The following is a 25,242-nucleotide window of genomic DNA, read 5'->3' on the forward strand; positions in this document are numbered from 1 at the left end:
TTGAAAAACTTGACAAAACTGGAAAAATACAGATAGCACAAGGACATGCTGCTTTTTCAATTCTTTCATAGGATTGTTCCATTGACAGCGTCTTGAACGCTCGCTGTCATTTATTCTGTATTGATTATTATTCATTTTTTGTTGTTGATCAGGGGTGGATAGATAACACAAGTTTGACTTCTTTCTGTCCCTTTTCATTTATCTTTTTTTAAAGGAAGGGAATGAAATGGAATTGAATCATTAAAACTTTTTGTTCAACATTACTTGAAAACTTAAGCAAAAAAGTATGAATGATTGTTTGACTAAAGATAATATGGCACATTGGTCACATCTGCCTGGAATTTAATGGATGGATATCAAACAAATGATGTGAGCAGTTTTGTGCCTTCATTTGATTGTTGATGCTTGTGACAACATGATGCAGACAAGAGCACATTCAAAATGGCGTTCCTGCCGACGATATGACTTATTGGTTCAATCGTATGACATTCACGGCGGGATTTTCACAGAAACTAACGTGAAAATATCGCGGAGAAATCAATGTTTTCAAGTTAGGCGGGGCTTAGCGAGCGGCAACGCAAGATGGCCGCCAACGCAAGATGGCCGCCGCTGGCCTCATTCCTCTCCACTGCCAAGTGAGTGGCATTAAGGAGTGCGCCCCCTGGCGTTTACCCAAACAGTCAGATGATGACTGTTGAAGAAAGATGAAGGTAAAAATCATTCACTCCCGAATCACTGCAAAGTGACTACAACACCAACTTGCTTTGATAGAGCTTAGAAAGAAGCCAAGTCACTTTAAATGCTATATATATATGTATTTATTTGGATTGATCCCCAACACGGAAGAAGAAGCGGGCGTGTTGATGATGTCATCACGTGTAGGTGTCTCCATATTTGCGCCGTCCGTCCGAGATGAGTTGCGTTTTCTCGCTGGCGTTGCTCGGCTGCTGAACGACCGGCGAGTTCGCATCTGCGAACAAAAACAAAAAACAAACAAAAAAACACTTCCTGTTGACTTAAAACTAACTCAATTAAAAAAAAAAAAAACAACAACAACAACTCCAAACGAAATCAAAACTAACTCAAACGAAAATTCCAAAACTATAATAATCCTGTTTCTCACTAGGAGTGTGTCGATACATCGATATCGTGATACTTTGTCTCCCGATAGATTATGGATACGCCTACGCAAGTATCGTGATATTTTTAGTTCCTTTACATTACAGCCACGACGTTTCCATTGATGACGACTTATTGAGCAATGACTTGGCGGGCCACTAGGGGGAGCGCCTCATCAGCTTAGTTCTTTATTATTATTATTGTAGAGGTTTCCTCCGGCCACGAGGGGTCACTGAGGTATTAGGTTTGTTGTACTGCAGCAGTTATGCTCCATTTTGTTATGCTGCCGACAGGACATGTTGTTGTCACAGTGTTATTCTTATGTTCTATTAAGCTGCTGACGTAATTCATGTAAGTCTATATGTTTAATGTATTATTATTAGTTAGGTGGATATTCTTAACGTTGTCTTTCTGTTCTATGTAAGTTTATAGCCATCATGTTTGTACCTCTGCAGGGCTCCTTCATCGCTGTCGATAAATGCTAATAGACATTGAGGAGTGTGTTTCTTCTATTATTATTATTTTATATATATATATATATATATATATATATATATATATAATTTTATTTTTTATTATTACTATTATTATTTTATTTATTTTATATATATTTATAGATTATACTATGTATTTATGTATATTATTTTATTATAATATGAATAATTATTATTTTATTTATTATTATTTATTGATATTTATTGACTTTATGATTTTATTTTTAGTTATTATTGATTTATATTAAGGCGGCACGGTGCCCGAGTGGTTAGCACGTCCGCCTCCCAGTACTGAGGACTCGGGTTCGAGTCTAGGCTTTCGGCCTTCCTGGGTGGAGTTTGCATGTTCTCCCCGTGCCCGCGTGGGTCTTCTCCGGGTACTCCCGTCTCCTCCCACATTCCAAAGACGTGCATGGCAGGTTAATTGGGCGCTCCCAATCGTCCCGTCGGTGTGCGTGTGAGTGTGGATGGTTGTTGGTCTCTGTGTGCTCTGCGATTGGCTGGCAACCAGTCCAGGGTGTCCCCCGCCTACTGCCCAGAGCCAGCTGAGATAGGCGCCAGCACTCCCCCGCGACCCTTGTGAGGAATAAGCGGTCAAGAAAATGGATGGATGATTTATATTATTACTATTTATTATTATTATTATTATTATTATTGTATTTACATTTTTATCTATATTATATATATATTATATTATGTATTTATATTATATTCATATTTATTTGTATTATTTTTATTATATTACGAATAATTTTTTATTATATTTTTATTTTTATTATGATTTAGTTTTTATTATTTATTGATATTAATCGATTATTTTATTATTTATTTATTTATTATTATTTTTATTATTAATATTCTATTTATATTTTTATATATATATTATAGATATTTCTATATTATATTATATTTATATTATATTATGAATTATTATTTTTTTATTATTTAGTTTTTATTATCATTTATTGGTATTTATTGATTTTATTTTCTTATTTATTTATTTATTTATTTATATTATTATTATTGTTATTTTCTGATTCGTTTTATTGTAGATGATGGTGGATTATATATATCGATAATGGCGCTACGGTCATATCGTGAGATCGTCGTTATCGTTGGCCTTGTATGGCATCTGGTATCGTATCGTGAGGTTCCCGCTCCTACTCCTCACCGTTGGGCAGGTGTTGTAGCTCCTCCTCCTCGCCCTCCTCCTCCTCCTCCTCCCGCAGGTCGCCATAGGGTGTCTCCGCCTCCTGGTGGGCGGGGGGCGTGGCCTTGAGGCGGCCGCAGCAGCAGTCGCAGCAGCAACACAAGCAGCAGCAGCAGTAAAATCCCGTCAGCAGGCCGCACAGCACAAACAAAGCCTGGACAAACAAAAACAAGCAAAACAAAAAAAACCACAAAGCCGCAAGGTCACGACGAGGTCGCGACCTGCAGCGCGTCTTCCTTGCCGCCGGCCGACCTTGGCCCAGCAGGTGTTGAGCGCGAAGTAAGCGTTGACGTTGTCGTCGCCGAACTGCTGAGCCACGTAAAGGCCCAGCGAGCCGTACGCGTCGTAGATGCTCCGCTTGCCGGCGTCCGACAGGACGGCGTGCGCTGCGTTCACCTCCTTGAACTTCTCCGCCGCATCGGGGTCGTCCGGGTTCTTGTCCGGGTGGTAGCGCAGCGCCAGCTTCCTGTCGCAAACGCACACGTGCGCCTCGCGTCAGCAAAACAATGTCATGTGACACGCGGTGGACACGCCCCCTTTCCAAGCTGCAGCTAGCGAGCGCAACATGCGCAAACAAACATGGGACAGGCAGGAGGTGGATTCATGGTCAAACATTTAAAAAAAAAAAAAAAAAAAGAGTCAATTATAGTCATAACATAACCTGAATCCAACAGCTTCAATAATAACGTTAATGCGACCGCTAACTTGCTAGCTCAAAGCATGGAGCCTTACATTAGGATACACTTGTTGACAAACTGTAATTGTGTAAAAAGTTGTTTGTCATCCAAAAGATGAGGCAACATTTGATGTCAAACACTTTTACAGATGAAATTGTTAACGTTTGGCAGCTTAACGATGCATTCGGATGAATGGATGACGGAAAGATGACGTTTCTTATGTCGTATTTATTGCGGAGCACAACAAAACACGTCTGCATTCAACAGCCTCCAGGCTCAAAGTAAAAAGAAGATAAAAGAACAAAGGAAGATCAAACAAAAGTGTTTGAGCGCCTCACAGTGGCACAAGCGCAACATTACACATCACAGAGGACATAAACAATCTCTTAACAGAAATGTTCAAACATACTGTACTACTACTACTACTACAAGTATGACTACCTCGTACTACTACTACCTCGACTACTACTACCACTACTACAGGTACTACTATTACAAATACTACTACTACTCCTACTACAAGTACAAGTATTACTACTAGTACAAGTCGAAGAACTACTACTACTATACGTCTACTACTACAAGTACGACTACTTCTACTACATGTACTATTACAACTACAAGTACTACTACTTAGTACTAATACTTACTACTACTACTACAACTCAACTCAAGCCTATTAACATATTTATACATTCATTCGTATATATAATCATATGTATACATATACAGTATTATACATACACAATATACAGTGTTCCCTGGTTTTCCGCTGGGGTTCGGTTCCAAAAAATACCCGCAATAAATGAAATCCGCGAAGTAGTTATCTTTATGTTTTACAACTCTTATAAATGTTTTAAGGCTCTAAAATCCCCTACCGCACCATTTAGACACTTTTCTCATTGAGGCATTTACATGTTCTCACGTTTCTCTCTTGGTCAAACTTTGACAATGTTCAAAACTTCATAAATTTGATAAAATGGGTATATTACTGTAAAAAAATATGCAAAATTGCACTTAAAAAAAATCCGCGATACAGCGAGACCGCGAAAAGTGAACCGCGTTATAGCGAGGGAAGACTGTAATGCAAGATTGACGACATAAAAATTGGATAGGTTGACTCTAAAAAAACAAAACAAAACTAAAAGGCATGATTGAAAGTGTACTAAAACGGAGACCAAATTTCAAAATGGCGGCTCAAATGACCACTAATAACACACACGCCGGCCTTTGGTGGGCGCGGCCCTCACCTGTACGACTTCCTGACGTCATCGTGGCTGCATCCCGGTTCCACGCCCAGGAGCGCGTACAGAGACTCGCCCGAAGCCGACATGGCTCGCTGCCTGCCGTCTGACATCCTGACACCATCACCTGAAGGGCGACGACGACGACGACGACGACGTCACAAAAGACGACAAAGGGAAGACGGAAGGGAACAAAAACGGATGATGAGAAGAAAGGACAGAAGACGAGACGAGAAAAGAAAGATGAGAGGAAAAGACAAAAAACAGGAGAAAAGTGTCACCTGTGTGCCCGCTTCGGGTTCTGCTTTTGTGGCGCTTGTGGTCCAGAACAGAACAGAAGACAGGATGAGAGAAAAGATCAGAAGAGAAGTAAGAAGAGAAAAAGACGAGCGTTCGCTACCTGTGCGTCCGCTTCAGGTCCTGGTGGCGTCTGCCGGTTCCGCTTGTGCGTTTGTGTGAGTCCATCAAACATTCAGCTTGCGGGCTCGGGTGTCCGTCCAGCGGCGGCGTCATGTTCCATCCTCGTCGCTATGGAAACCAGGAGGACGACGAAGAGATCACTTTTGTCGAGCAGGTGCACGAGTCGCGAGGAGCGACATCTGCCTCACCTCCTCCGGACCAGCAGGGTGTGCTGCTGCGCAAAAGCAACATAAACCCACCGCCTGACACCACCAAACAAAACAAAGGGCAAGAAGAGCAACACATGAAAAAGTTCGAGTAACTGCTGTACAAAAAAAAAATAAAAAATAAATGCTGTAAACAATAACAAACTTTCTGAGCATAACTGCCAAAATTCAAAATTAACAAATGACTAAAAGTGAAAATAAAAATGGACATAAAAAAATGTAATTTGAAAAAAACCCTAACCCCAATCTTGCTGCATTCATGGTATTAATAAGTAACAGTGATTTATTATAAGATTTTAGTTCCTTTTTCCAATGATCAATATTTGGTTTTGTTCTAAAGAAATGACATTTGTGTATATAGTGTTTACCCAGTAAAATAATGTTTTTTTTATGCAAAAGTCAGAATTATTATAAAAAAAACAACATTGAATGAATATTTAATTCAAACGTATCAAATAAAATGACATTGTTGGCATTGGCATTGTTTTTCATAAACATTTGGGCCTACTGTGCTAAGATATAATATCAAGGAAAGGAAAGGCAGATTTATTTCTCTCACATTTCATACACGATGCAACTCGATGTGCTTTTACACAAGCAAAAGACACAAGACATACAAGCGTCAACAAACCGCATTCCGAAGCAAAGCAGTGACAACAAAAGTAGTTTACAAAAATTACGAAAACAACATACATTGACAATGTTAAAAAAAAAGCTTGAAAAACATCTGAGTAAAGAAATAGTAGTAGTATTTCTGTACGCCAAGTGTGACCACAGTTGCGCTCCGGTGATCGTCATCCAACCAGTAGATGGCGGCAATGCGAAAACGTGCGAAGAAGAAGAAGAAGAAGAAGAAACAGAAACAAAAGAGTTGGAGAAGACGAGTGGCCGAGAATCGCTTGCGGAGCTGCGCCACAGATACTCAGAGGCTCAACATTTGAGTTTTCGTCGCAGGAGCAACACTTCAACGTGAGTACAGCAACTCGTTGGGAACAAAAGGAAGCTCACCCGTGACGTTTCCCGACGGAAAGCAGACGCGAATGGCGGCAAACGGTCGCGGGTCAGGCTAGTTGTGAAAAGGGGCTAACTAGAGTTAGCTCCTAATAGCCCATTCATCCAAAACGTGTTGCTAGCAAATCCCTTTGTGCGAGGAATGGCATGCTGCAAAATGTATTCGGATGTCCTCCGGTCGAAGCCAAAGCTATCAAATAAAATCATACAGAAAGGAAAGCGAAGATGCTTGCTAGCTAGCCCTGTTAGCACGAATGTTAGCGCTCATTTAAATTAATTAATAATTTATTTCTCGCAGTCGGCGTGATGTCACGATGACGTCATCTGGCGTAGCAAGGCGTCGGCCATTTTGAAAAGGGGGCAACACACAGGGTGTTGTTATGAATTTCTTATATTTCAGCTGTTTTGTATCTCTTTTCATAAAAACGCGTTCAGCCTAACTTGTAATTATCATCTTTGTGCATTAAAATTTATACTGGAATTACATCACGTGTTTTCTTTTCATTGCAAATAATAGGTGAAAACAATTGAGCTACCAGCATCAAAAAGATTGATTGAATGATTGATTATGAAAAATAATTGTGTGTTTTGTGATTGGACAGAGTGACTGCAAGAGGCGAGGACGTGGCTTGGTCCCATCTTGGCCATGGCGGACATCAAGAACTTCCTGTACGCCTGGTGCGGCAAAAAGAAGCTCACCCCAAACTACGACATCCGGGCTGCCGGCAACAAAAACCGATTCATGTGTGAGGTATGTCAGTGGCGCTCATTTCTATCGCACTTTTCCGCCTTGCAAGGCCCCTCCATGCGCTTCACATTCGACTGCTTATTCACCTCTTGATGACATCAGCATCATCAGGAGCAACTGGCGCTTCAGTGTCTTGCGCAAGGATACTTCCAAATGTCCACAATGGCATTGGAATCAAACCCACAACTTCTGTTCATCGACGGAAAGGTTTTGCTGCCACACCCAAAAAAAGTAAAAAGAAAAACTAAATATATATTACACAAAATGGACTCCAACAGTGACCCGACTCTGAAGGAATTGCTTTATGTTATGTAAGCTGGGGCTGCTCCATTATGGGAAAAATAATAATCACAATTATATTTTGCGAATAATTCATCACGCTTATTGAAATGATTATTTATTTTATTGATACAAAACAAGAAAATGTAAGTTTCTTGTGGCCCAAACAGAATTTATAATATTGATTTATTTATGAAGTTGGAGTGCAGCTTGTGCATTGGGCAGTAGAGTGACCATTTATTTTCTGATACAAACAAGAAAATGTTTAAACATTTACATTAACCCTAACCCCATTAAAAATATTAAGATCAATTAAAAAAAAATAGAAATAATATAATTATGTAAGTTCATTTTGAACCAAACAGAATCTATAATAATAAATAATTGAAAAAAAAAATAAAAACACTAATTATGTAAGTTCCTTCTTGACCAAACAGAATTTCTAATAATAAATAATTGAAATTATATATATATATATATGTATATGTATATGTATATGTATATGTATATGTATATATATATATATATATATGTATATGTATATATATGTATATGTATATATATGTATATATATATATATATGTATATATATATATATATATATATATATGTGTGTATATATATATATATATATATATATGTGTATATATATGTATGTATGTGTATATATATATATAAATAATTATCCATCCATCCATTTTTTTGACCGCTTATTCCTCACAAGGGTCGGAGGGGGTGTAGGCGGGGGACACCCTGGACTGGTTGCCAGCCAATCGCAGGGCACACACAGACGAACAACCATCCACACTCACAAGCACACCTCGGGGCAATTCGGAGCGCCCAATTAACACCTGCCACGCATGTCTTTGGAATGTGGGAGGAGACGGGAGTACCCGGAGAAGACCCACGCAGGCACGGGGAGAACATGCAAACTCCACCCAGGAAGGCCGGAACCTGGACTCGAACTCGAGTCCTCAGAACTGGGAGGCGGACGTGCTAACCACTCGTTCACCGTGCCGCCTAAAAATGAGTGATGTGAGTTCCTTTTGGTCCAAACAGAATTTATAATAATAAATAATTAAAAAAAAATAGAAACATTATAATTAATTAGAATGTAAGTTCCTTTTGGACCTAGCAGAACTTATAAGGATACAAAAAAGAGAAAAAGGGAAACACTATAATTATGTAAGTTCCTTTCGGACTAAGCAAAATTGATAATAATAATGAAAAAAAATTTTTTTTGGACCAAACAGAATTCAGTTTCAGTTTCAAACATCTGCATTTGCTCAATGGCGCTCATTCACCGGCCGGAGGGACGCGTCGTCAGGACGGACCCGTGTCCCGGTCCTCCCGTCTCACTCAGGAACCAGCACTGACGGACTCTTGTGTTGTACTTGTGTCCGTGTGTGGCAGGTGCGCGTGGACGGCTACAACTACACGGGCATGGGCAACTCCACCAACAAGAAGGACGCTCAGTCCAACGCCGCTCGGGACTTTGTCAACTTTCTGGTCCGAATGGGAGAAATGAGGGCTGCGGAGGTTCCGGCCCTCGGCGTGAGTTGCCGCCGCCGCCGCGCATATCCCATAATAAGCTCACGTCGCGTATTGTAAACCAGCGCTTTGTCCATCCGGGCAGGTGGGCGTGGCGCCCGAGCACGCGGGCATGCCGGGCGGCGACGGCGGCGATCAGCCCGACGGGGAAGCCAAGGCCTCGTTTGGATGTTTGCCGTCCGGCGGTCCGCTGCCTCCTCACCTGGTGGTGAAGGCGGAACAAGGTGATCAACGATAACACACATACACACCTTCACATCAGGTGACAAATCCATTTTCGAGCTATCAGAAATGACATTCATTCATGTTGTGGTGCAACCGATCACAAAAGTCCCGCTTTGGATCGGATCATGGATCGGATTGTTTTCATGTTAAGTTGGCAACACTGACTTTGCTTTTGCAAATGAGCTCGTGTCTGTTGACGGCCGTGTCGTCAGTGTAAGCCGTGTGAAATGCGCAAGTTGATTGAAAACATCCTGAGCTATAAAAACAAATTGTTAATATCCGTGAAAGATGGAAGAAGCTTGAACATCTTTGAAGCGATGGACAAAAATTCATTGTGAATTTGCAACATCAAAGCTAAAATGAAAAGAGTTGCTGTTTTACTCATTGTTGATCTTTGCTGTTTGTTTGGCATCATCGAAACCAAATCATTTTGTCAACGGTTTGTGCAATATGAGACGAGGCTCTCTTTTTCACAATCTCTTGATATGTTGCCAAAGAAGTGCTACTAGTTTGCACTATGACACTTCTCAAGCTGCATTAGCTTCAAGTTACTTGCAACTTAACCCATTAAGGCCTAAAGCGCCTGACAAAACATGACTGACTGTAAAACGTATGCCGAAACGTTCCTTCCTGGAAATTCGACAATATTGTCAATGCCTACTAAATATTTGATATCTCAGTCCCTGAAGCAGAGAGAAACATCATTCCGAAAGCATTTCAGATCTTACACCTGTGGCGTTCTCACAAACCTAAGTTTATTATTATAAACCTTCAATGCTGACAGTTTTTGTAATTACTACCATGTTTTTCCAGCCGTTTCTGGAGTTGAGGGGCTGCATCAAAGTCTTCTGTATGCTCTAGCATAAAAAAAAAAAGAATAAATACGTCTTTGGGACACTTAAAACATTTAAAATAGAACGGATTTCGACGTTTTTGGGAGCAAATGAGTTGTAAATATATTTGATAGTGACAAGCAGCACTTACAAGCCAGCATGAGTCGTCTTCAAGCGTGTTTTTGTGTGCGTTGCAGAGGAGACGCAGAGCGGGCCAGTTCCGGGTGTCACTGGACTGGGCTACTCCGGTGCCGGTGCCGGTGCCGGTGCCGGCGCTGGTGGCGGTGCAGGAGCAGGAGGAGGAGGAGGAGCAGGAGGAGGAGGAGGAGGAGCTGACTGGGAGCGCGGCGCCAACCTGAAGGAGTACTACGCCAGACGGAATGAACAGGAAGCTCAGGCGGTAGGTCGACACGGACGGACGGACGGACGCCAGTGAGATCCAAACATCACGATACGATTATCACGATATGAAGGTCACGATACCATCATTATCACCATATTGTGGGGAGGATTGGCGATACAAAAAAGGCCACAATATTGTAAAAAAAAACCCACAATATTGTGCTTTTGTACAACACGGCAATAAAAAATGTCAAAATATTACAGAAAAAAATATAAATATAAAATATGTTTAGAGGCACTTACTTGCTAATGCAAGCACACGTTGAGTCTGTCCACATATTGACTCGATTCACAATCATATTATGTTCCCTTTCATCTGACTCGTGTTAATTTCGTCAACGAAAACCAAAATAGAAATATTTTCGTCAACACATTTTTTAACCCGACGAAAACTAAACTAGACTAAAATCCTCATCAATAAACAATAACTGCGACTAAATCGCTCTCTATTTCTTTCAACTAATAAAAATGAGACTTGAATGTAGCTCACTTAATAAAAAAACTGGACTAAAATCTCTGGACATTTTAGTTCACGAATAAAGAAGAGATGAAAGTTATGATTTTTTTTGTATAATCCTGTCTCTGGAGCATTAATCCAACTATAACATTCCAACAATAATGTTAATCCGACCACTAACTAATCCTGGCTAATTTATGATCGTGTAGCATGGAGTCATTTTCATTTGTTGATATACTGCAATTGTGTGTCAACTTGTTTTTCATCAAAAAAGTGAGAAAAATTGGTAAATAGTTTGAGGTTAGATGGAAATGTATATTACCTATCTGCTGACAAAAACTGGGTCAAAAACTGAAACTACACAAAAAAAACTAATTAGTAATAATAATAATAATAATAAACTAAGCTGATGAGTCTTCTTCACGGCACTCCCCCTAGTGGCCTGCCCGTAATTGCTCAATGTCATGAAAAATGGAGCTGTTCGAGTGGCTGTATATTAACGACGCGATACCTGCGTAGGCACATTGATAATCTATCGGGAGAGAAAGCATCACGATTGATCGCGATATTGATATATCGTCACACTCCTACATCTGACCATTAGTGTGGATTTTAAACAGAAGGGCCGAAACATGCCTTGTGAAAAAAAAAAAGTAGCCAGCAGAGGGTACTAAAACTGCACAAATAGAAATCAGCCGGACTTTTTGAACAGATGTTTTGCTTTCAATATTGTGACATGACGACGACGATAGACTGTGGCAGTTTGAATATTGCGATATCACGATATTAGCCGTTATCGTTCCATCCCTACAAGACCAGCTGACCCACCCGTTGGCTCGGGTTCTTCCCGTTGTCCCCCGCAGACTCTGGAGTCGGAGGAGGTGGACCTGAACGCCAACCTTCACGGCAACTGGACGCTGGAGAACGCCAAGGCCCGTCTCAACCAGTACTTCCAGAAGGAGAAGACCAGCGCCGAGTATAAATACAGCCAAGTGGGGCCGGACCACAACAGGTCTGCAGCAGAACCTCCCCCCGCCCGGCGCAAAAAAAAAAAAATGTCCAGACGGACGAGCAGCATCCGCGCTCTGAAACGGCCTTCGGGCCTCACGTGGTCCTTCGGGTTCTGGCTTAAGAGCCGCAGAGGACCGGCTTCAGTTCTGACCCGACGTTCCGGCGATGCTGCTCGTCCGCTTCTGGCGACCTTTGACCTCGCTAGCGAGCGTGCCGTTTTTCTGCCGGACGGCTGCGACGTCGGCGGGCCCGGCGTCGTCAGAACCCTTGAAGGGAAGACACCAGAATGGCTTTTGGAAGCGCTGAAAGCCGTCTGGTGGCGTTTTTGACATCTGTTCTGATGACGCCAGGCCAGGCCACGCCCAGTCAAGCTCAAGTCTGGCAGAAAAACGCACAAAAAGTCAAAACACACAGTCAGGTGAGTTGACTTGATGGCGCCACTTGCCGGATGGCGCTCAATTTCATGTGTGTGTGTGCGTGCGTGCGTGCAGGAGCTTCATCGCCGAGATGCAGCTGTTCGTCAAACAACTGGGCCGCCGTAAGATCCCTCTCGCAATCTCGTGGCCTGTGCTGGGAATCGCTCGCTAATGTGCGCTTTTCATTCGTGTCCCCGACAACAGAGTCAGGAAGGAGAGTCAAGGTCACGACCATTATTTTCCCCTTGAAACGTTATCGAAGAAAAGACAAGTTTCCCACGCTGTGAAAGTACCCTGAATGCACCATTTTCCTCGCGTAGCATTAGCAACTAGCAAGTGTGTCGCGTGTGTTATTCTGGTGTCCCCAATCGTCCTTGTCGTTGTCTAATGACATGCTTTATTTTGAAAACATCGCCAGCCTAGCGTTAACAGGAAGTTAGCAAATGCAAACAGGAAGTTAGCATCGACTTCAGGCGGAAGTGCTTTTCCTTCAAATAACTTCAAATGTACTCACTTGAAGTGTGTACGCCATGGATGCACGGCACCACACTGCCCCAAGAGGCCAAAACGCACAGGAACAGTCACTATTAGTTCTTACTGTTTTTTTCCAGTTGCTATTATTTTAGTTTATTCTATTCTGATTTCACTTTCTTATTGTTTTTAGTTCATCACCGTCCTTTCAAATTGTATTACAAAGTTGATATTTCATGGACTTGTCATTGAAAGCAGAGAATCTTCATAGCAAAAGGAATTGGGGATGTATCTATTTTTAAATAATGAGCAGATTAACCGCTAATCTCTCTCAGTATTGGCCTAAAAAAAAAAAAAAAAAGCATAGCGTTCGGTCCCGAGTCACGACAATTCCAACATCAGGGCAAAATGGCCGACCTGCTACATAGCGCACAGGAGGGAGCGATTCCCAACGCAGCCTTGACGTTTTCTTCCTTGGCGAAGCGTTGAAGGCCGTGCAGTGACGCATGCGCCGTTGCGTCTTCCTTCCCCGCAGGCGTGACTGCGCGCGAGCACGGCTCCAACAAGAAGCTGGCGGCGCAGTCGTGCGCCTTGTCGCTGGTGCGCCAGCTCTACCATCTGGGCGTCATCGAGGCCTACTCGGGAGTCACCAAGAAGAAGGAAGGAGAGAGCGTACGTGCGCAAAAATCCATTCTTGTTTGAGAGATCTTTTCTTTTTCTTTTCACTTCCACACTGCTTACGCCGACATGCTTGCAATTCACTCACCTGTATATATAACTTGATACGTCTAAGTCTTAGCCTAGCGGCTATTCAGTCATCTCTTATGGATCAGTGTTGCAATCAGAGTGGGGCGAGTTTACAAAAGGGGGGCAAAAACACACAAAAGTGATTTGTGATTTTCCCGGTGGTGCCGTCTCGTTTCCGTCTCCAGCTGGAAGTCTTTGAGGTGACGGTGTCTCCGGACCTCCAGCAGCAGCTCAGCGCGGTCGCGGAGGAGCTGGGAGTCCAAATCCCGCCGGCGGTGAGTCACGCGGACCGGACCGGACCGGACCGCCCGCCACAAAATGTGTCTGGCGCGCTTCCTAAGCGACGGCTTCCCCGTGCAGCCCGCCGACCCCGGCGAGCCGGTGTCTTTGGTTCCCGCCAAGATGGCGGCGTTCGAGCCGTCGCAGCGGCAGAGCGGCGCCGGCGTGGTGCCGTGGTCGCCGCCGCAGGTCAACTGGAACCCGTGGACCAGCAGCAACATCGACGAGGGCCCGCTGGCATTTGTGAGTCCAATTTTGATCGGGATTGAATTTGGATGAATTGCACCGCCCGAACGGCGAATGCTGGCTTGTCTCGCCAGAAAGCCGTTGGAACGCCGTCAAGTCGTTTTCTCGATGGCGAACGTAGCGCACTCGTCGCATTTTGCAGACGTGGTGCCTGCTTGTTGTTGTGTCGACTGATGCGCTCGGTGATGTTTGCTTCCTGTTTTGTTGCAGTGCACTCCCGAGCAGATCAGTAAAGACCTTCAGGATGAGATGATGGCGCGGCTGAAGCACGACGACCACCTTCACAAGGTTCACCCACATTTATTCACAACAGCAAACCAAAAAACACAGTATTCATTTGGGGGGGAAAAAATGGCCGTCCCTGTGAGAAGTGCGGCCCCAAATATTTTTCAAAGGGAAATTGAAGTGTTTGTGTCTGTGAGGAGGAGAAAAATCACTCAAATCTTTGAGTGGGAAAACTTCTGGCTACCTCGTGATACGATACGATACGATACGATACAAGGCTCACGATATGACTATACCGCCATGGCCGATATATTGCTCAGGTCATAAATCCACCATAATCTACAATAAAACTAATTGAATGATGATAATGATAATAATAATAATAATGATAATAATCAATAAATATCAAATAATAAAATTAAAAATAATTGATATAATATAAACAATTATATATATATATATTACTAATTACTATTATTGCTAATAATAAATTAAAAATAATAATAAAGACCACACTATTGATATAGTTGCTTAAATGATCGCTATATTGCTCAGGTCGTAAATCTACAATAAAATAAAACTAATCAAATGATGATGGTGATGATAATAATAATAATAATAATGAATATCAATAAATAATAAAATTAATAAAAATAAAAAATAATTCAGATAATAAAATTGTATATATATATATATATATATATATATATAATTGCTAATAATAAATAGCACACTATTGATATAGTTGCTTAAAAACGGCCCGCCAAGTCATTGCTCAATAAGTCATCAACAATGGAGCCGTTCTAGTGGCTGTATATTAACTACAAATATCGCCATACTTGCGTAGACGTGTCGATAATCTATCGGGAGACAAAGTATCACGATTGATCGCGATATGGATACATCGTCACACTCCGAGTTCCATCAAAGGAAAGTAAAAAAAGTACAAGATGACGGCTTGTCAGTCTGCGTCCTGCACGCTGTCATTTGGTGTGCTCGTCTCTGATTGGCTGACAAGTTTGGATTGCAAATCAATCCACCAATAAGCTGAAATTCCATTTTTTGTCTGTTTTTGTTTGCGCTTAGATGCTGAGCGAGCGCGAGCAGCTGCCCGTCAAGCAGTTTGAGGACGACATCATGTCGGCGGTGGACAACAACTCGGTGGTGATCATCCGAGGGGCCACCGGCTGCGGCAAGACCACGCAGGTGCCGCAGTACATCCTGGACCGCTTCATCCAGGCCGGGCGGGCCTCCGACTGCAACGTTGTGGTCACGCAGGTACGCCGCTCGCGCTCCGCCGTACGAGGCCTTCGTATCCGTTCGCGTTGCTTTGGGTTTGATGCGCTCGCAATTGCACTTTTCCACGGAAAGTGCAAAATAGTCCAAACTTCTTTCAACTGATAGAATGAATATTGACATTTCGAATTGAATCGAGTTCCATTACTTGAAAGTCATTGTGCAGCAAGCTTGAAAAACAACTGCACAAGAAAGGACGATAACATCAATTATTGATTTATGTAGCTGTTAGTGTTCAACTTCTTTCCTTGTGGTCAATGCATCCAACTTTTCTTCACGCTGTTTTTTCTAATACTAATTTCTGTGTATTAATTCTACTTCAGTACCGGTAATTTTATCCCTTTATTTCTAATATTCCTCTGTGACTCATTTGTTTTAAATTTGACATTTTTGCTTATTTTTGTATTGTGAAATTCATTTTTTAACTCAACTCAACTCAACTTTATTTATATCGCGCTTTCAAACAGCCTGAGCTGTCATAAAGCGCTTTGCAGAAACACAAGGGGGAGAAAAAACAAAACGATTCTAAAAAGATTTGTGAAGAATGATGAAACTTAGCTACTATATTCTAATGCTAATTGCTACAGAACGGAAACAGATAGAAATATTCTTTCTTTTTTTTTCTGATGAAAGAAGAGACTCATCTTTCTTTTGGTCGGTTCCATGTTTCGATAGCAGTAGAACACAACATTTTGTGGGCCTTGCAAAATGAGTCCAAATCCAGTCAAACAGCCACGAGTGAAAGGGGCTTGCTTCAGTCAAAATGGCTGCCAGTCAATGAGATCATCATGTCTTGTTTTATTGAAAAGCATAAATAAGAATTGAAATGAATTGCAACCGCAGCGCTAGAGAATCAAGTGGCAAATGGCACATTTGCATTCCTCTGGCAGATTTGAAACGAAGGTTCCCACTGGTTCATAAATCATACAAACAAATGAACATGTACGAGACACAGCCATCGTACATCATTTTGTGTTTTTATTCAGGGATGCACGGGGGGCAAAAAAGCTGTATTAAAAGTATCAGTTCATGGTTTTATCAATTCAATTTGATCAAAATACCCGTATTGGGCTATGGAAAGGAATATCGATTTGTTATTGCTTTTAAATCCTGGTTAAAAACTTGGCTTTTTTTCATATCTTTGATTAGGACTTTTAAACAGCTTGAATTCAATTATTATTCTTTTAATTATTATTAATGTATAATTCCTTATGCTCAATGTTTTACTGTTTTAATATTGTCATTGTATGTTCTTTTTAGTACATTTTGTAACCTATTTTCATGTATTTTTCTTCCTCTGAATGTTAACAACTTTCCTTGCGTAAAGCACATTGAGTTTCCTTGTGTATGAAATGTGCGACACAAATCAACTTTCCTTGCCTTGTGATTGATATTTTAGAGCCAGCCTTGTGGTCTTTTTTTTTTTTTTTAAACAAACGGAAATGTTGTTTGCGTTCAGCCCAGACGTATCAGCGCCGTGTCGGTGGCGGAGCGCGTGGCCACGGAGAGGGCGGAGGATCTGGGTCTGAGCTGTGGCTACAGCGTGCGCTTCGAGTCCATCTTGCCCCGCCCCCACGGCAGCATCCTCTTCTGCACCATCGGTACGCACGCACGCACGCACGCGTGCCGGCGGCGGTCACGCGATGGTGACGCTTCGGCTCTCCTCCTGCAGGCGTGCTGCTGAGAAAACTGGAGGCGGGAATCCGAGGGATCAGCCACGTCATCGTGGACGAGATCCACGAGAGAGACATCAACGTGAGCCTGGGCGCGCGCTCGCCGTAGTATGAAAGGCGCTTGTCCTCGCTCAGCGCCTGCCTGCGTCCGCAGACGGACTTCCTGATGGTGGTCCTCAGGGACGTGGTGCAGGCCTTCCCGCAGATCCGCGTCATACTCATGTCGGCCACCATCGACACCAGCATGTTCCGGGAGTACTTCTTCGACTGCCCCATCATCGAGGTGTTTGGCCGCACCTTCTCCGTGCAAGGTAGGGGGCGCCGCGCCGCGCCGCCCACGGTTTCACCACTTGAGCTAGCTGGGCCCTTGCGTCGCTCGCTTGCTTGGCAGGCGCCACGCTTATTATTATAGTTTTGCAAGTTTGCATTTTTGATTTCGTTTTGAGTTTTACATGGAATTAGTTTTTAATTCGTTTTAATTCGATATAGATTATCGATACACGTCGGCAAGTATCGCAATCTTTGTAGTTATTATACAGCCACTAGAACGGCTCCATTGTTCGTGTCTTATTGTGCAATGACTTGGCAGCCCACTAGAGGGAGTGCCTCCTAAGAGGGGCGGGAAAATGGACGCAAGTCTTCGGGCGAAGAAGACTCGAGTTTAATCTTGTTGTTATTATTATTATTATTTATTGTTACATTTATATTTTTATATATTTATATTTAATATGAATTATTTTTTATTTTTTTATTGTTTGATATTTATTGATTTTATTTTTATTTATTGTAATTATTATTATTATTATTATTGATATTTACCCACAGGCTCCCACCCCGAGTTAATATCAAAATAAATCACAACAAATGTTCTCATAATCATATTTCAAATCATCCCCAAAGGCTCATGCATTCAATTCATGACCAAAGAATAAAACAAAGGTTATTTTTGCTCCAAATATAGTTAGTTTTGTAAACGTAAAATTGTTTTTTAAAAAAGCATGTTTTTTTTAATTTCTTTAACGAAATTGTTTTAATGAATTTTAGTTGACTCAAATAACTTTGTTGTGAGCCCAACGTGCTTGAAAAAAATGATTTGATTTGATTTTTTTAATTATTTGTAACAAAAAAAAAGAACTACAGGGGGGAGGGGCAACTCCTCAATTATTTAATGGAATCATTGATAGATCATCAATTTAAAAGAGATTTGATTGTGACTTGTGACAGCGCTAGACAATTTAAAAGAAAAAAAAATCTTTAATTTAATACTCGGTATGCATTTCCATGTTTGGGTTTCAAATTGTGCTGAACTTTTGTTGTTGTTCCAGAGTACTTCCTGGAGGACTGCGTCCAGATGACCAACTTTGTGCCGCCGCCGACGGACCGCAAGAAGCGCGACAAAGACGAGGAGGGCGGCGGAGACGACGACGTAAGTTTCAGGCGCGTGACGGCCGCCGCCGCCGCCGCGCGCGCCTGACGTGGCCACACCCCCGCTTAGGTCAACTGCAACGTGATGTGCGGGCCCGAGTACTCGGCGGAGACCAAGCGCTCCATGGCGCAGCTCAACGAGAAGGAGATGTCCTTCGAGCTGGTGGAGGCGCTGCTCAAGTACATCGAGACGCTGCAGGTGTCGGGCGCCGTCCTCATCTTCCTGCCCGGGTGGAACCTCATCTACGCCATGCAGCGCCACCTGGAGGCCAACCCGCACTTTGGTAGGGAACGCTGACGCCGGCGTCCGACTCTTTGCGACTCTTTGCGACTCTTTGCGACTCTTTGCGACTCTTTGCTTCCAGGACGGGGCCGCTACTGCATCCTGCCGCTGCACTCGCAGATTCCCCGAGAGGAGCAGAGGCTGGTCTTTGAGCCCGTGCCGGACAACATCACCAAGGTCGGTGGCCGATTAAAATGGCCAGCTGGCCACGTCTCGCGTCTTCAGCACATTTTCCAACACGTGGCCACGTTGCTCTTCTCTTTCGCATTTCAAACTAGAATCGGAAGACGTTCCTTGACTCAACACTACCAATTGTCCATACTTTGATTTTTTTCTCGCCGTCTCTCTCACTCTCTCACTCTCTTTCTCTCTTGCTGTCTCTATATCTTTCTAACTTTTTTTCTCTCGCTCTCTCGCTCTCGTGCTACGCAAAACAATTTGACTCAGCCAATTTTACCATGCACAAACTCGATTCATGATTATTTTTAAATCCTCTCCAAACAACAAAAATCTCGTCACAAGTCTCACAAAGCCGTCAGCATCAGCCGGTTTTGAGCGTCAACTTAAACCTCATCTCAACCTGAACCTCGAAGCATTTCTTTCCTTTTCCTTTCAGTGGGAATGCGATTAAAAACAAAAACCACATTTTTTTTTTATCAGCCCCCCTGCAACAAGAATGAACCATCTGCTCGTCTTAATCCTCCTCCGAATGTACAAAAATCATTGAACTCCGTTGCTTCTTCCACACAAGTCTCCCACGATGCAACGCGCGAACATAAAGCAAACGTTAGCCAGGATCTCCTCTGGAAATGGAGCAAATGTGACGGTTGGCCAGCGTGTGCACTCGTTTGGATGCAATCTGCACCCAAGTCGCCTTTTGATGCGTCACGTGCGCCCGTCTGGTCCCGCCAGGTGATTTTGTCCACCAACATTGCCGAGACCAGCATCACCATCAACGACGTGGTCTACGTCATCGACTCCTGCAAGTAAGTCTGGTTGCGACGCTCCATGTTGTCACGTCGCGTCGCGTTGTGTCACATCGCGTCACGTGCAGGCAGAAGGTGAAGCTGTTCACGTCTCACAACAACATGACCAACTACGCCACCGTGTGGGCCTCCAAGACCAACCTGGAGCAGAGGAAAGGGAGGGCGGGCAGGGTGCGCGCCGGATTCTGTTTCCACCTCTGCAGCCGCGCGCGATTCGACAGGTAAGGACGTAAGTAAGGCCGTGACGGCGCCCCCGACTCATTGAAGCGCCCGTGCAGACTGGAGACGCACATGACCCCGGAGATCTTCAGGACGCCGCTGCACGAGGTGGCCCTGAGCATCAAGCTGCTGAGGCTGGGCGCCATCGGTCACTTCCTGTCCAAAGCCATCGAGCCGCCGCCGCTGGACGCCGTCATCGAGGCCGAACACACGCTCAGAGGTACGCCGCGCTCACCTGGAGACGTGCGGACGCGGGACTGTCCGTCCGGGCAGGGCGGCCATCTTGTTGCTGCCACCTCGCCAGCAGAATACGTTCAGATTTGGCAGAGGCATCTTTTGTTGAATGACATTTACAATTCTTTCATCATAATGACTCATTGAGCCATTTTCAGCAGTAAAAAGTTGTGGATTTTGTCTAGAATTAATGTGGTAACTCAATTTTTCACATACAGGGTGACCCAAAAAGATGCATAGCCAGATTTTATTGGCTAAAAAATGCATTTTTTTACCGAATGTCTTTTCTGTTGCAGGACGTGAAAGGTGAACCTATGGATGATCATTTGCAGCTCTAGTTGCCCTGAAAATGTCTTGGACAAATCAGCAGAAGATATTCTCCCTGGAGACCGATGTTGCGACAAAATCATACCAGAGTGTACAGATTGAGTTTCCATTGTCGCAACTTTCCATCCAAATCAACGATTGTTAGTTGGATGAAGAAGTTCAGAGAGCATGGGACTGTAGTGGGCCTATGTTCTAAAGCCACAGGGGGAACTTATTCAAGGACAGGAGAAAACATTGCTGCAGTGAGGGACTCAGTAGGACGCAGCCAAGAACTCGGAATCACTGCGGCGTGTTCTTACGTCTGATCTGCACCTACACCCATACAAGATCCAAATCAAGCAAAAATTCACTGGAAAAGCCAGTAACAATGTGTGAATGCTTCTGTAATGTGCTTGAAAATGATGAAAACTTTCTTGACAACGTTTGCTTCTCAGAACTGAACTCTGAACTTCTTCATCCAACTAACAATCGTTGATTTGGATGGAAAGTTGCGACAATGGAAACGCTTTCCAAACTGAATCTGTACACTCTGGTATGATTTTGTCGCAAAATCGGTCTCCAGGGAGAATATCTTCTGCTGATTTGTCCAAGACATTTTCAGGGCAACTAGAGCTGCAAATGATCATCCATACGTTCACCTTTCACGTCCTGCAACAGAAAAGACATTCGGTAAAAAATGCATTTTTGATCCAAGAAAATCTGGCTACGCATCTTTTTGGGTCACCCTGTACAATACTTTTCCTTTTTTTTTTTTTTTTCGTACAATACTTTTCAAGGGAGTCTGTGGAACAATTTGGAATGTAAAACAAAATCTTCTCAGTCGATTTGTATTTTAAAAATTGTATAAAGGCACAATTACTGCAAAAAAATATATATAGCACAAGGACATGCAGTTGAATTATTTTTGAATGACTGTCGTATTGTTTCACTGAAAGTGTCTTGACTGCTCTGTCGTTCATTTTGTGTTGATTAGGGGCAGACATAATAAGTTGGACTTCGTTCTGTCCCCTTTCATTTCTTTTACTTTAAAGGATACTTGACTTATTTGGCCCATGAGAGCAATAATAAGTGAAAATTTGGCCTATAATTCAGTTGATACTTTTATTATTTTTTACATACAATTAGTACCTTTCAAAAGACATTTTGCAACTTGCTGTGGACTGCAAATGACGTCACAATGTGCTCAGGTAACGACCAATCACAGCTCACCTGATTTCGAGGTTTGGTCATGTGACATTGACAAGCTGAGCTGTGATTGGTTACCTGAGACCTTGTGATGTCATTTTCAGTCCACAGCAAATTAGAAAATGTTTTGAAAGGTACTAATTGGACGTGAAAAATAATGAAAATATCACATTTATTATGGGCAAAATATTCATGTTTGACTGGCAAAAATGTCTAAATAATTCAAGTATCCCTTTAAAGAGTGAATTGAATTGAAAGGGATACTTGACTCATTGAACAATTTTCAGCAGTGAAGTTTTTTTTTTTTCTTTTCACGCACGTTTGTGTGCACACACAGAACTGGACGCGCTGGACTCGAACGACGAGCTGACTCCGCTGGGGCGCATCCTTGCCCGCCTGCCCATCGAGCCTCGCCTGGGGAAGATGATGATCATGGGCTGCATTTTCCAGTCAGTCCGTTTCCTCCACTTCCACGTTTCCTCGGCTTCCCGTCTTGACGCGTGCGATTGTGCGAATGTGCGCAGCGTGGGCGACGCCATGTGCACCATCTCGGCGGCGTCCTGCTTCCAAGAACCGTTCGTCAGCGAGGGCAAGCGTCTGGGCTTCGTGCACAGGAACTTTGCCGGCAGCCGCTTCTCGGACCACGTGGCGCTCTTGTGCGTCTTCCAGGCCTGGGACCAAGTCAGGTGGGCGGAGACCGATCGGCCGCAAATCGCGCCGCAAATCGCGCCGCAAATCGCGCCAACCTTTGCGCTCCGTTTCAGGGTGAACGGCGAGGAGGCGGAAAATCGTTTCTGCGAGCACAAACGTCTCAACATGGCCACCCTGAGAATGACGTGGGAGGCCAAAGTTCAGCTCAAGGACATTCTGGTCAACTCGGGATTTCCCCAAGGTACCTCCTCGTCGGCCATATTGGGAAAGTGCGTATCCGCCATTTTAAAATGGAGCCTCAGTTTCCGTCCCGCTTCTTAGTTTTTAATCACAGTTAGTCAACATCGTCTCGTTTTTATTTAGTCCATTTCAGTCGACTATAAATCGAGCATTTCAGTCCAAGAAAACGTCATTTTATTCAGCTAGTTGTAGTCAACAAAAACAAGTAAAGAAAGATTTGTACTGCAAATAGTTTTCCAAAATGTCAGCGTCATTTCTAAATGTATTCATTTTTTAAATGATCATTTTTTTAGAAATGAAAAAGTGTGACTAATGTATGCAAAATGAAATCTAATCTATCTAATTTTCAAAAGATGCTCGCATACAGTGAAAAATAGTCTGGATATGTTTGAGATGTCTTTGCAACAAGTAAAAAGTGTCTATAAACATCTTACAAACTTTGTGGGCCTTTCGATTCGTCAACATGCCAAATATCGGCACTGATAATCGGCCTAGTTCCCACCCTGTAGTCACCGTAAAGGTGGGGAAAACCCCTCGAAACAAAACAATCTTCAACTTCAACCTCAGATTTTTCTTTCCAATATTGCGCTTGTTGTGTCAACTGCGTGCAAAACGTGTCTGACCAGAGAGCCTGCTGACGCAGTCGTTCTCGGCGGTGGGTCCGGACAACAACCTGGACGTGGTGGTGTCCCTGCTGACGTACGGCGCCTACCCCAACGTGTGCTTCCACAAGGAGAAGCGCAAGATCCTGACCACCGAGGGCCGCAACGCGCTCATCCACAAGTCCTCCGTCAACTGTCCCTTCGCCAGCCACGACCTGGCCTACCCCTCGCCCTTCTTCGTCTTCAGCGAGAAGGTGAGCCAAGGGCGGGCGAAATCCCGCCGCCGGCTCACCGACCGCCTTTGTTTTCGCTGCGCTCGCAGATCCGCACGCGAGCCATCTCGGCCAAAGGGATGACGCTGGTCAGCGCGCTGCAGCTTCTGCTCTTCGCCTGCAAGAAGGTCTCGTCCAACGGCGACGTGGTGGAGCTGGACGAATGGTGAGGCGACCACGACGGCGACCATATCGGCACACGCACGTCAAGTGCCTCCAAAGCCATTTGTGCGCAAAAAGTTGCTTTAGTGAACTCAAACGAACAAAAAAAAAAACTCCCATTCAAAACACAATTCTGTTAACAAAATCAAAGGAAAACTAACATTTGACCTAAGACTGAATCGAACTATAATGATATTAAAAATGTATTTTGATTAAAGGTGTCAGTCAATTAACAATTTTCATCATAATTAATCACATGACTTCAATAATTAACTGACGATTAATCGCACATTTTATACCTCAATAATTTATATTACATAAAATGTACAATTTTTCCCCCCTAATTAAAATGTTTTAGTCATTGATCAAATCAAATCAATCAATTATACTGTACTCGATCGACGTGGACGTTTCTAATTCCCTCGGTAGACTTTCCATATGAGGAGCGGCTGCTAATCAAGCGTTAACAAAAACAAAAAGTTAACGCGCTCATTTTGACACCCATAATTTTGAGATGAACTGCCGGAATAAGTAAAGATGATGTAAACATTTGAACGTTGGATCTGGCTGCGGCGTTTGCATCATTGAAAGCCGTCAACAGGGATGAATACAAAATGCAAAAAAGTGATTGAGGAATGAACGCTTTCATTCCCGAAATGCTCCAAAGGGCTTTTTGTCGAGCGGCTTGCCTGTTTTTGGGTTTGCGGCGCTCAGGATCAAGCTCCGGATCCCGCACGAGACGGCGGCTCACATCCTGGCGCTGCGGGCCGCGCTGGAGGCGGTGGTGGTGGAGGTCAGCAAAGAGCCCGACTACGTTTCCCAGCTGGACCAAAGCAACCAGCGGCTGATCAACGTCATCCGGCAGCTTTCCAAGCCGGCCGCCGCGGGGATCAACCTGGCCGCCGCCAACCACAGGTCAGGCGCTTTTTCTCTTTCCTTCCATTTGCGGGTGTCTTTGAGCCAAAGACAACATGCGCAAGGGTCCGAGGACGGACCTTTGGGGGACGCCACATCTCAAGGCCAGTCTGTCAGATGACACAAACTTTCCTCCACTGTTGTGTTTAGCCCCGCCCAATTTCTTGAAGGGAAACGCTGATGGCGACGTTTGCCTTCTTGGCTTGACTTGCCGCCTTGTGTGTGCGCAGGATGGGCGACGGGCCCCGGCCCCCCAAGATGGGACGCTGGGACGGAGGAGGAAGAGGCGGCGGCTACCAGGGGGGAGGTGGGAGGGGCTACAGAGGAGGAGGCGGCTTCAGAGGGGGCTACGGCGGCTACGGCGGAGGCAGAGGCGGCTACAGAGGAGGGGGGGGCTACGGAGGCGATGGAGGAGGATACGGCGGAGGGGGGGGCTACCGAGGAAGAGGCTGGGGGGGCCGCGGAGGCTATTAAAAACACATTTTGAGAAATAAACAAACA

At 43.8% G+C, this 25,242-nt stretch overlaps 2 protein-coding genes across 4 annotated transcripts; one reads left to right on the forward strand and one right to left on the reverse strand.

The window, feature by feature from the left end:
* Positions 1-800: 800 nt before the first annotated feature.
* LOC144013238 (dnaJ homolog subfamily C member 5-like) lies at positions 801-6,624 on the reverse strand. Of its 3 annotated transcripts, XM_077511838.1 has the most exons (7): positions 6,379-6,624; positions 5,145-5,406; positions 5,026-5,045; positions 4,751-4,871; positions 3,076-3,289; positions 2,785-2,977; positions 801-970 (listed from the first exon to the last, which is right to left on the reverse strand). In XM_077511838.1, exons 2-7 carry the CDS (start codon positions 5,255-5,257, stop codon positions 873-875), a joined length of 759 nt encoding a protein of 252 aa, XP_077367964.1. In that variant the 5' UTR covers positions 5,258-5,406; positions 6,379-6,624; the 3' UTR covers positions 801-872. The 3 variants fall into 3 exon arrangements, with proteins under 3 accessions (XP_077367964.1, XP_077367973.1, XP_077367981.1); XM_077511847.1 differs by lacking the exon at positions 6,379-6,624 and having other exon boundaries at positions 5,026-5,059; positions 5,145-5,389; XM_077511855.1 differs by lacking the exons at positions 5,026-5,045; positions 6,379-6,624 and having other exon boundaries at positions 5,145-5,389.
* On the forward strand, positions 6,172-25,230 carry dhx9 (DEAH (Asp-Glu-Ala-His) box helicase 9). Its single transcript, XM_077511789.1, has 28 exons — positions 6,172-6,339; positions 6,984-7,132; positions 8,822-8,962; positions 9,045-9,183; positions 10,215-10,417; positions 11,740-11,888; positions 12,379-12,425; positions 13,310-13,446; positions 13,707-13,796; positions 13,882-14,043; positions 14,257-14,334; positions 15,358-15,549; positions 17,027-17,168; positions 17,240-17,322; positions 17,395-17,551; positions 18,566-18,666; positions 18,736-18,949; positions 19,031-19,125; positions 19,861-19,934; positions 20,003-20,155; positions 20,213-20,373; positions 22,237-22,348; positions 22,424-22,585; positions 22,664-22,791; positions 23,417-23,646; positions 23,715-23,830; positions 24,541-24,741; positions 24,972-25,230. The coding sequence occupies exons 2-28, from the start codon at positions 7,028-7,030 to the stop codon at positions 25,213-25,215; spliced, it is 3,816 nt and encodes a 1,271-aa protein (XP_077367915.1). The 5' UTR covers positions 6,172-6,339; positions 6,984-7,027; the 3' UTR covers positions 25,216-25,230.
* The last annotated feature ends 12 nt before the right edge of the window (positions 25,231-25,242 follow it).

The sequence above is a fragment of the Festucalex cinctus genome, chromosome 1 (genome assembly GCF_051991245.1).
Source record: "Festucalex cinctus isolate MCC-2025b chromosome 1, RoL_Fcin_1.0, whole genome shotgun sequence".
NCBI classification, from domain to species: Eukaryota; Metazoa; Chordata; class Actinopteri; order Syngnathiformes; family Syngnathidae; genus Festucalex; species Festucalex cinctus.

Excerpts from the sequence above, each read along its gene's own strand:
- LOC144013238 (XM_077511838.1), bottom strand. The coding sequence starts at position 5,257 with ATGACGCCGCCGCTGGACGGACACCCGAGCCCGCAAGCTGAATGTTTG. Across the intron at positions 4,872-5,025 it reads AACCCGAAGCGGGCACACAG|GTGATGGTGTCAGGATGTCA; the intron begins GTGACACTTTTC and ends GTCGCCCTTCAG. Across the intron at positions 3,290-4,750 it reads GACGTCAGGAAGTCGTACAG|GAAGCTGGCGCTGCGCTACC; the intron begins GTGAGGGCCGCG and ends CGTTTGCGACAG.
- dhx9 (XM_077511789.1), top strand. The coding sequence starts at position 7,028 with ATGGCGGACATCAAGAACTTCCTGTACGCCTGGTGCGGCAAAAAGAAG. Across the intron at positions 12,426-13,309 it reads CGTCAAACAACTGGGCCGCC|GCGTGACTGCGCGCGAGCAC; the intron begins GTAAGATCCCTC and ends CCTTCCCCGCAG. Across the intron at positions 22,349-22,423 it reads ATCATGGGCTGCATTTTCCA|CGTGGGCGACGCCATGTGCA; the intron begins GTCAGTCCGTTT and ends GAATGTGCGCAG.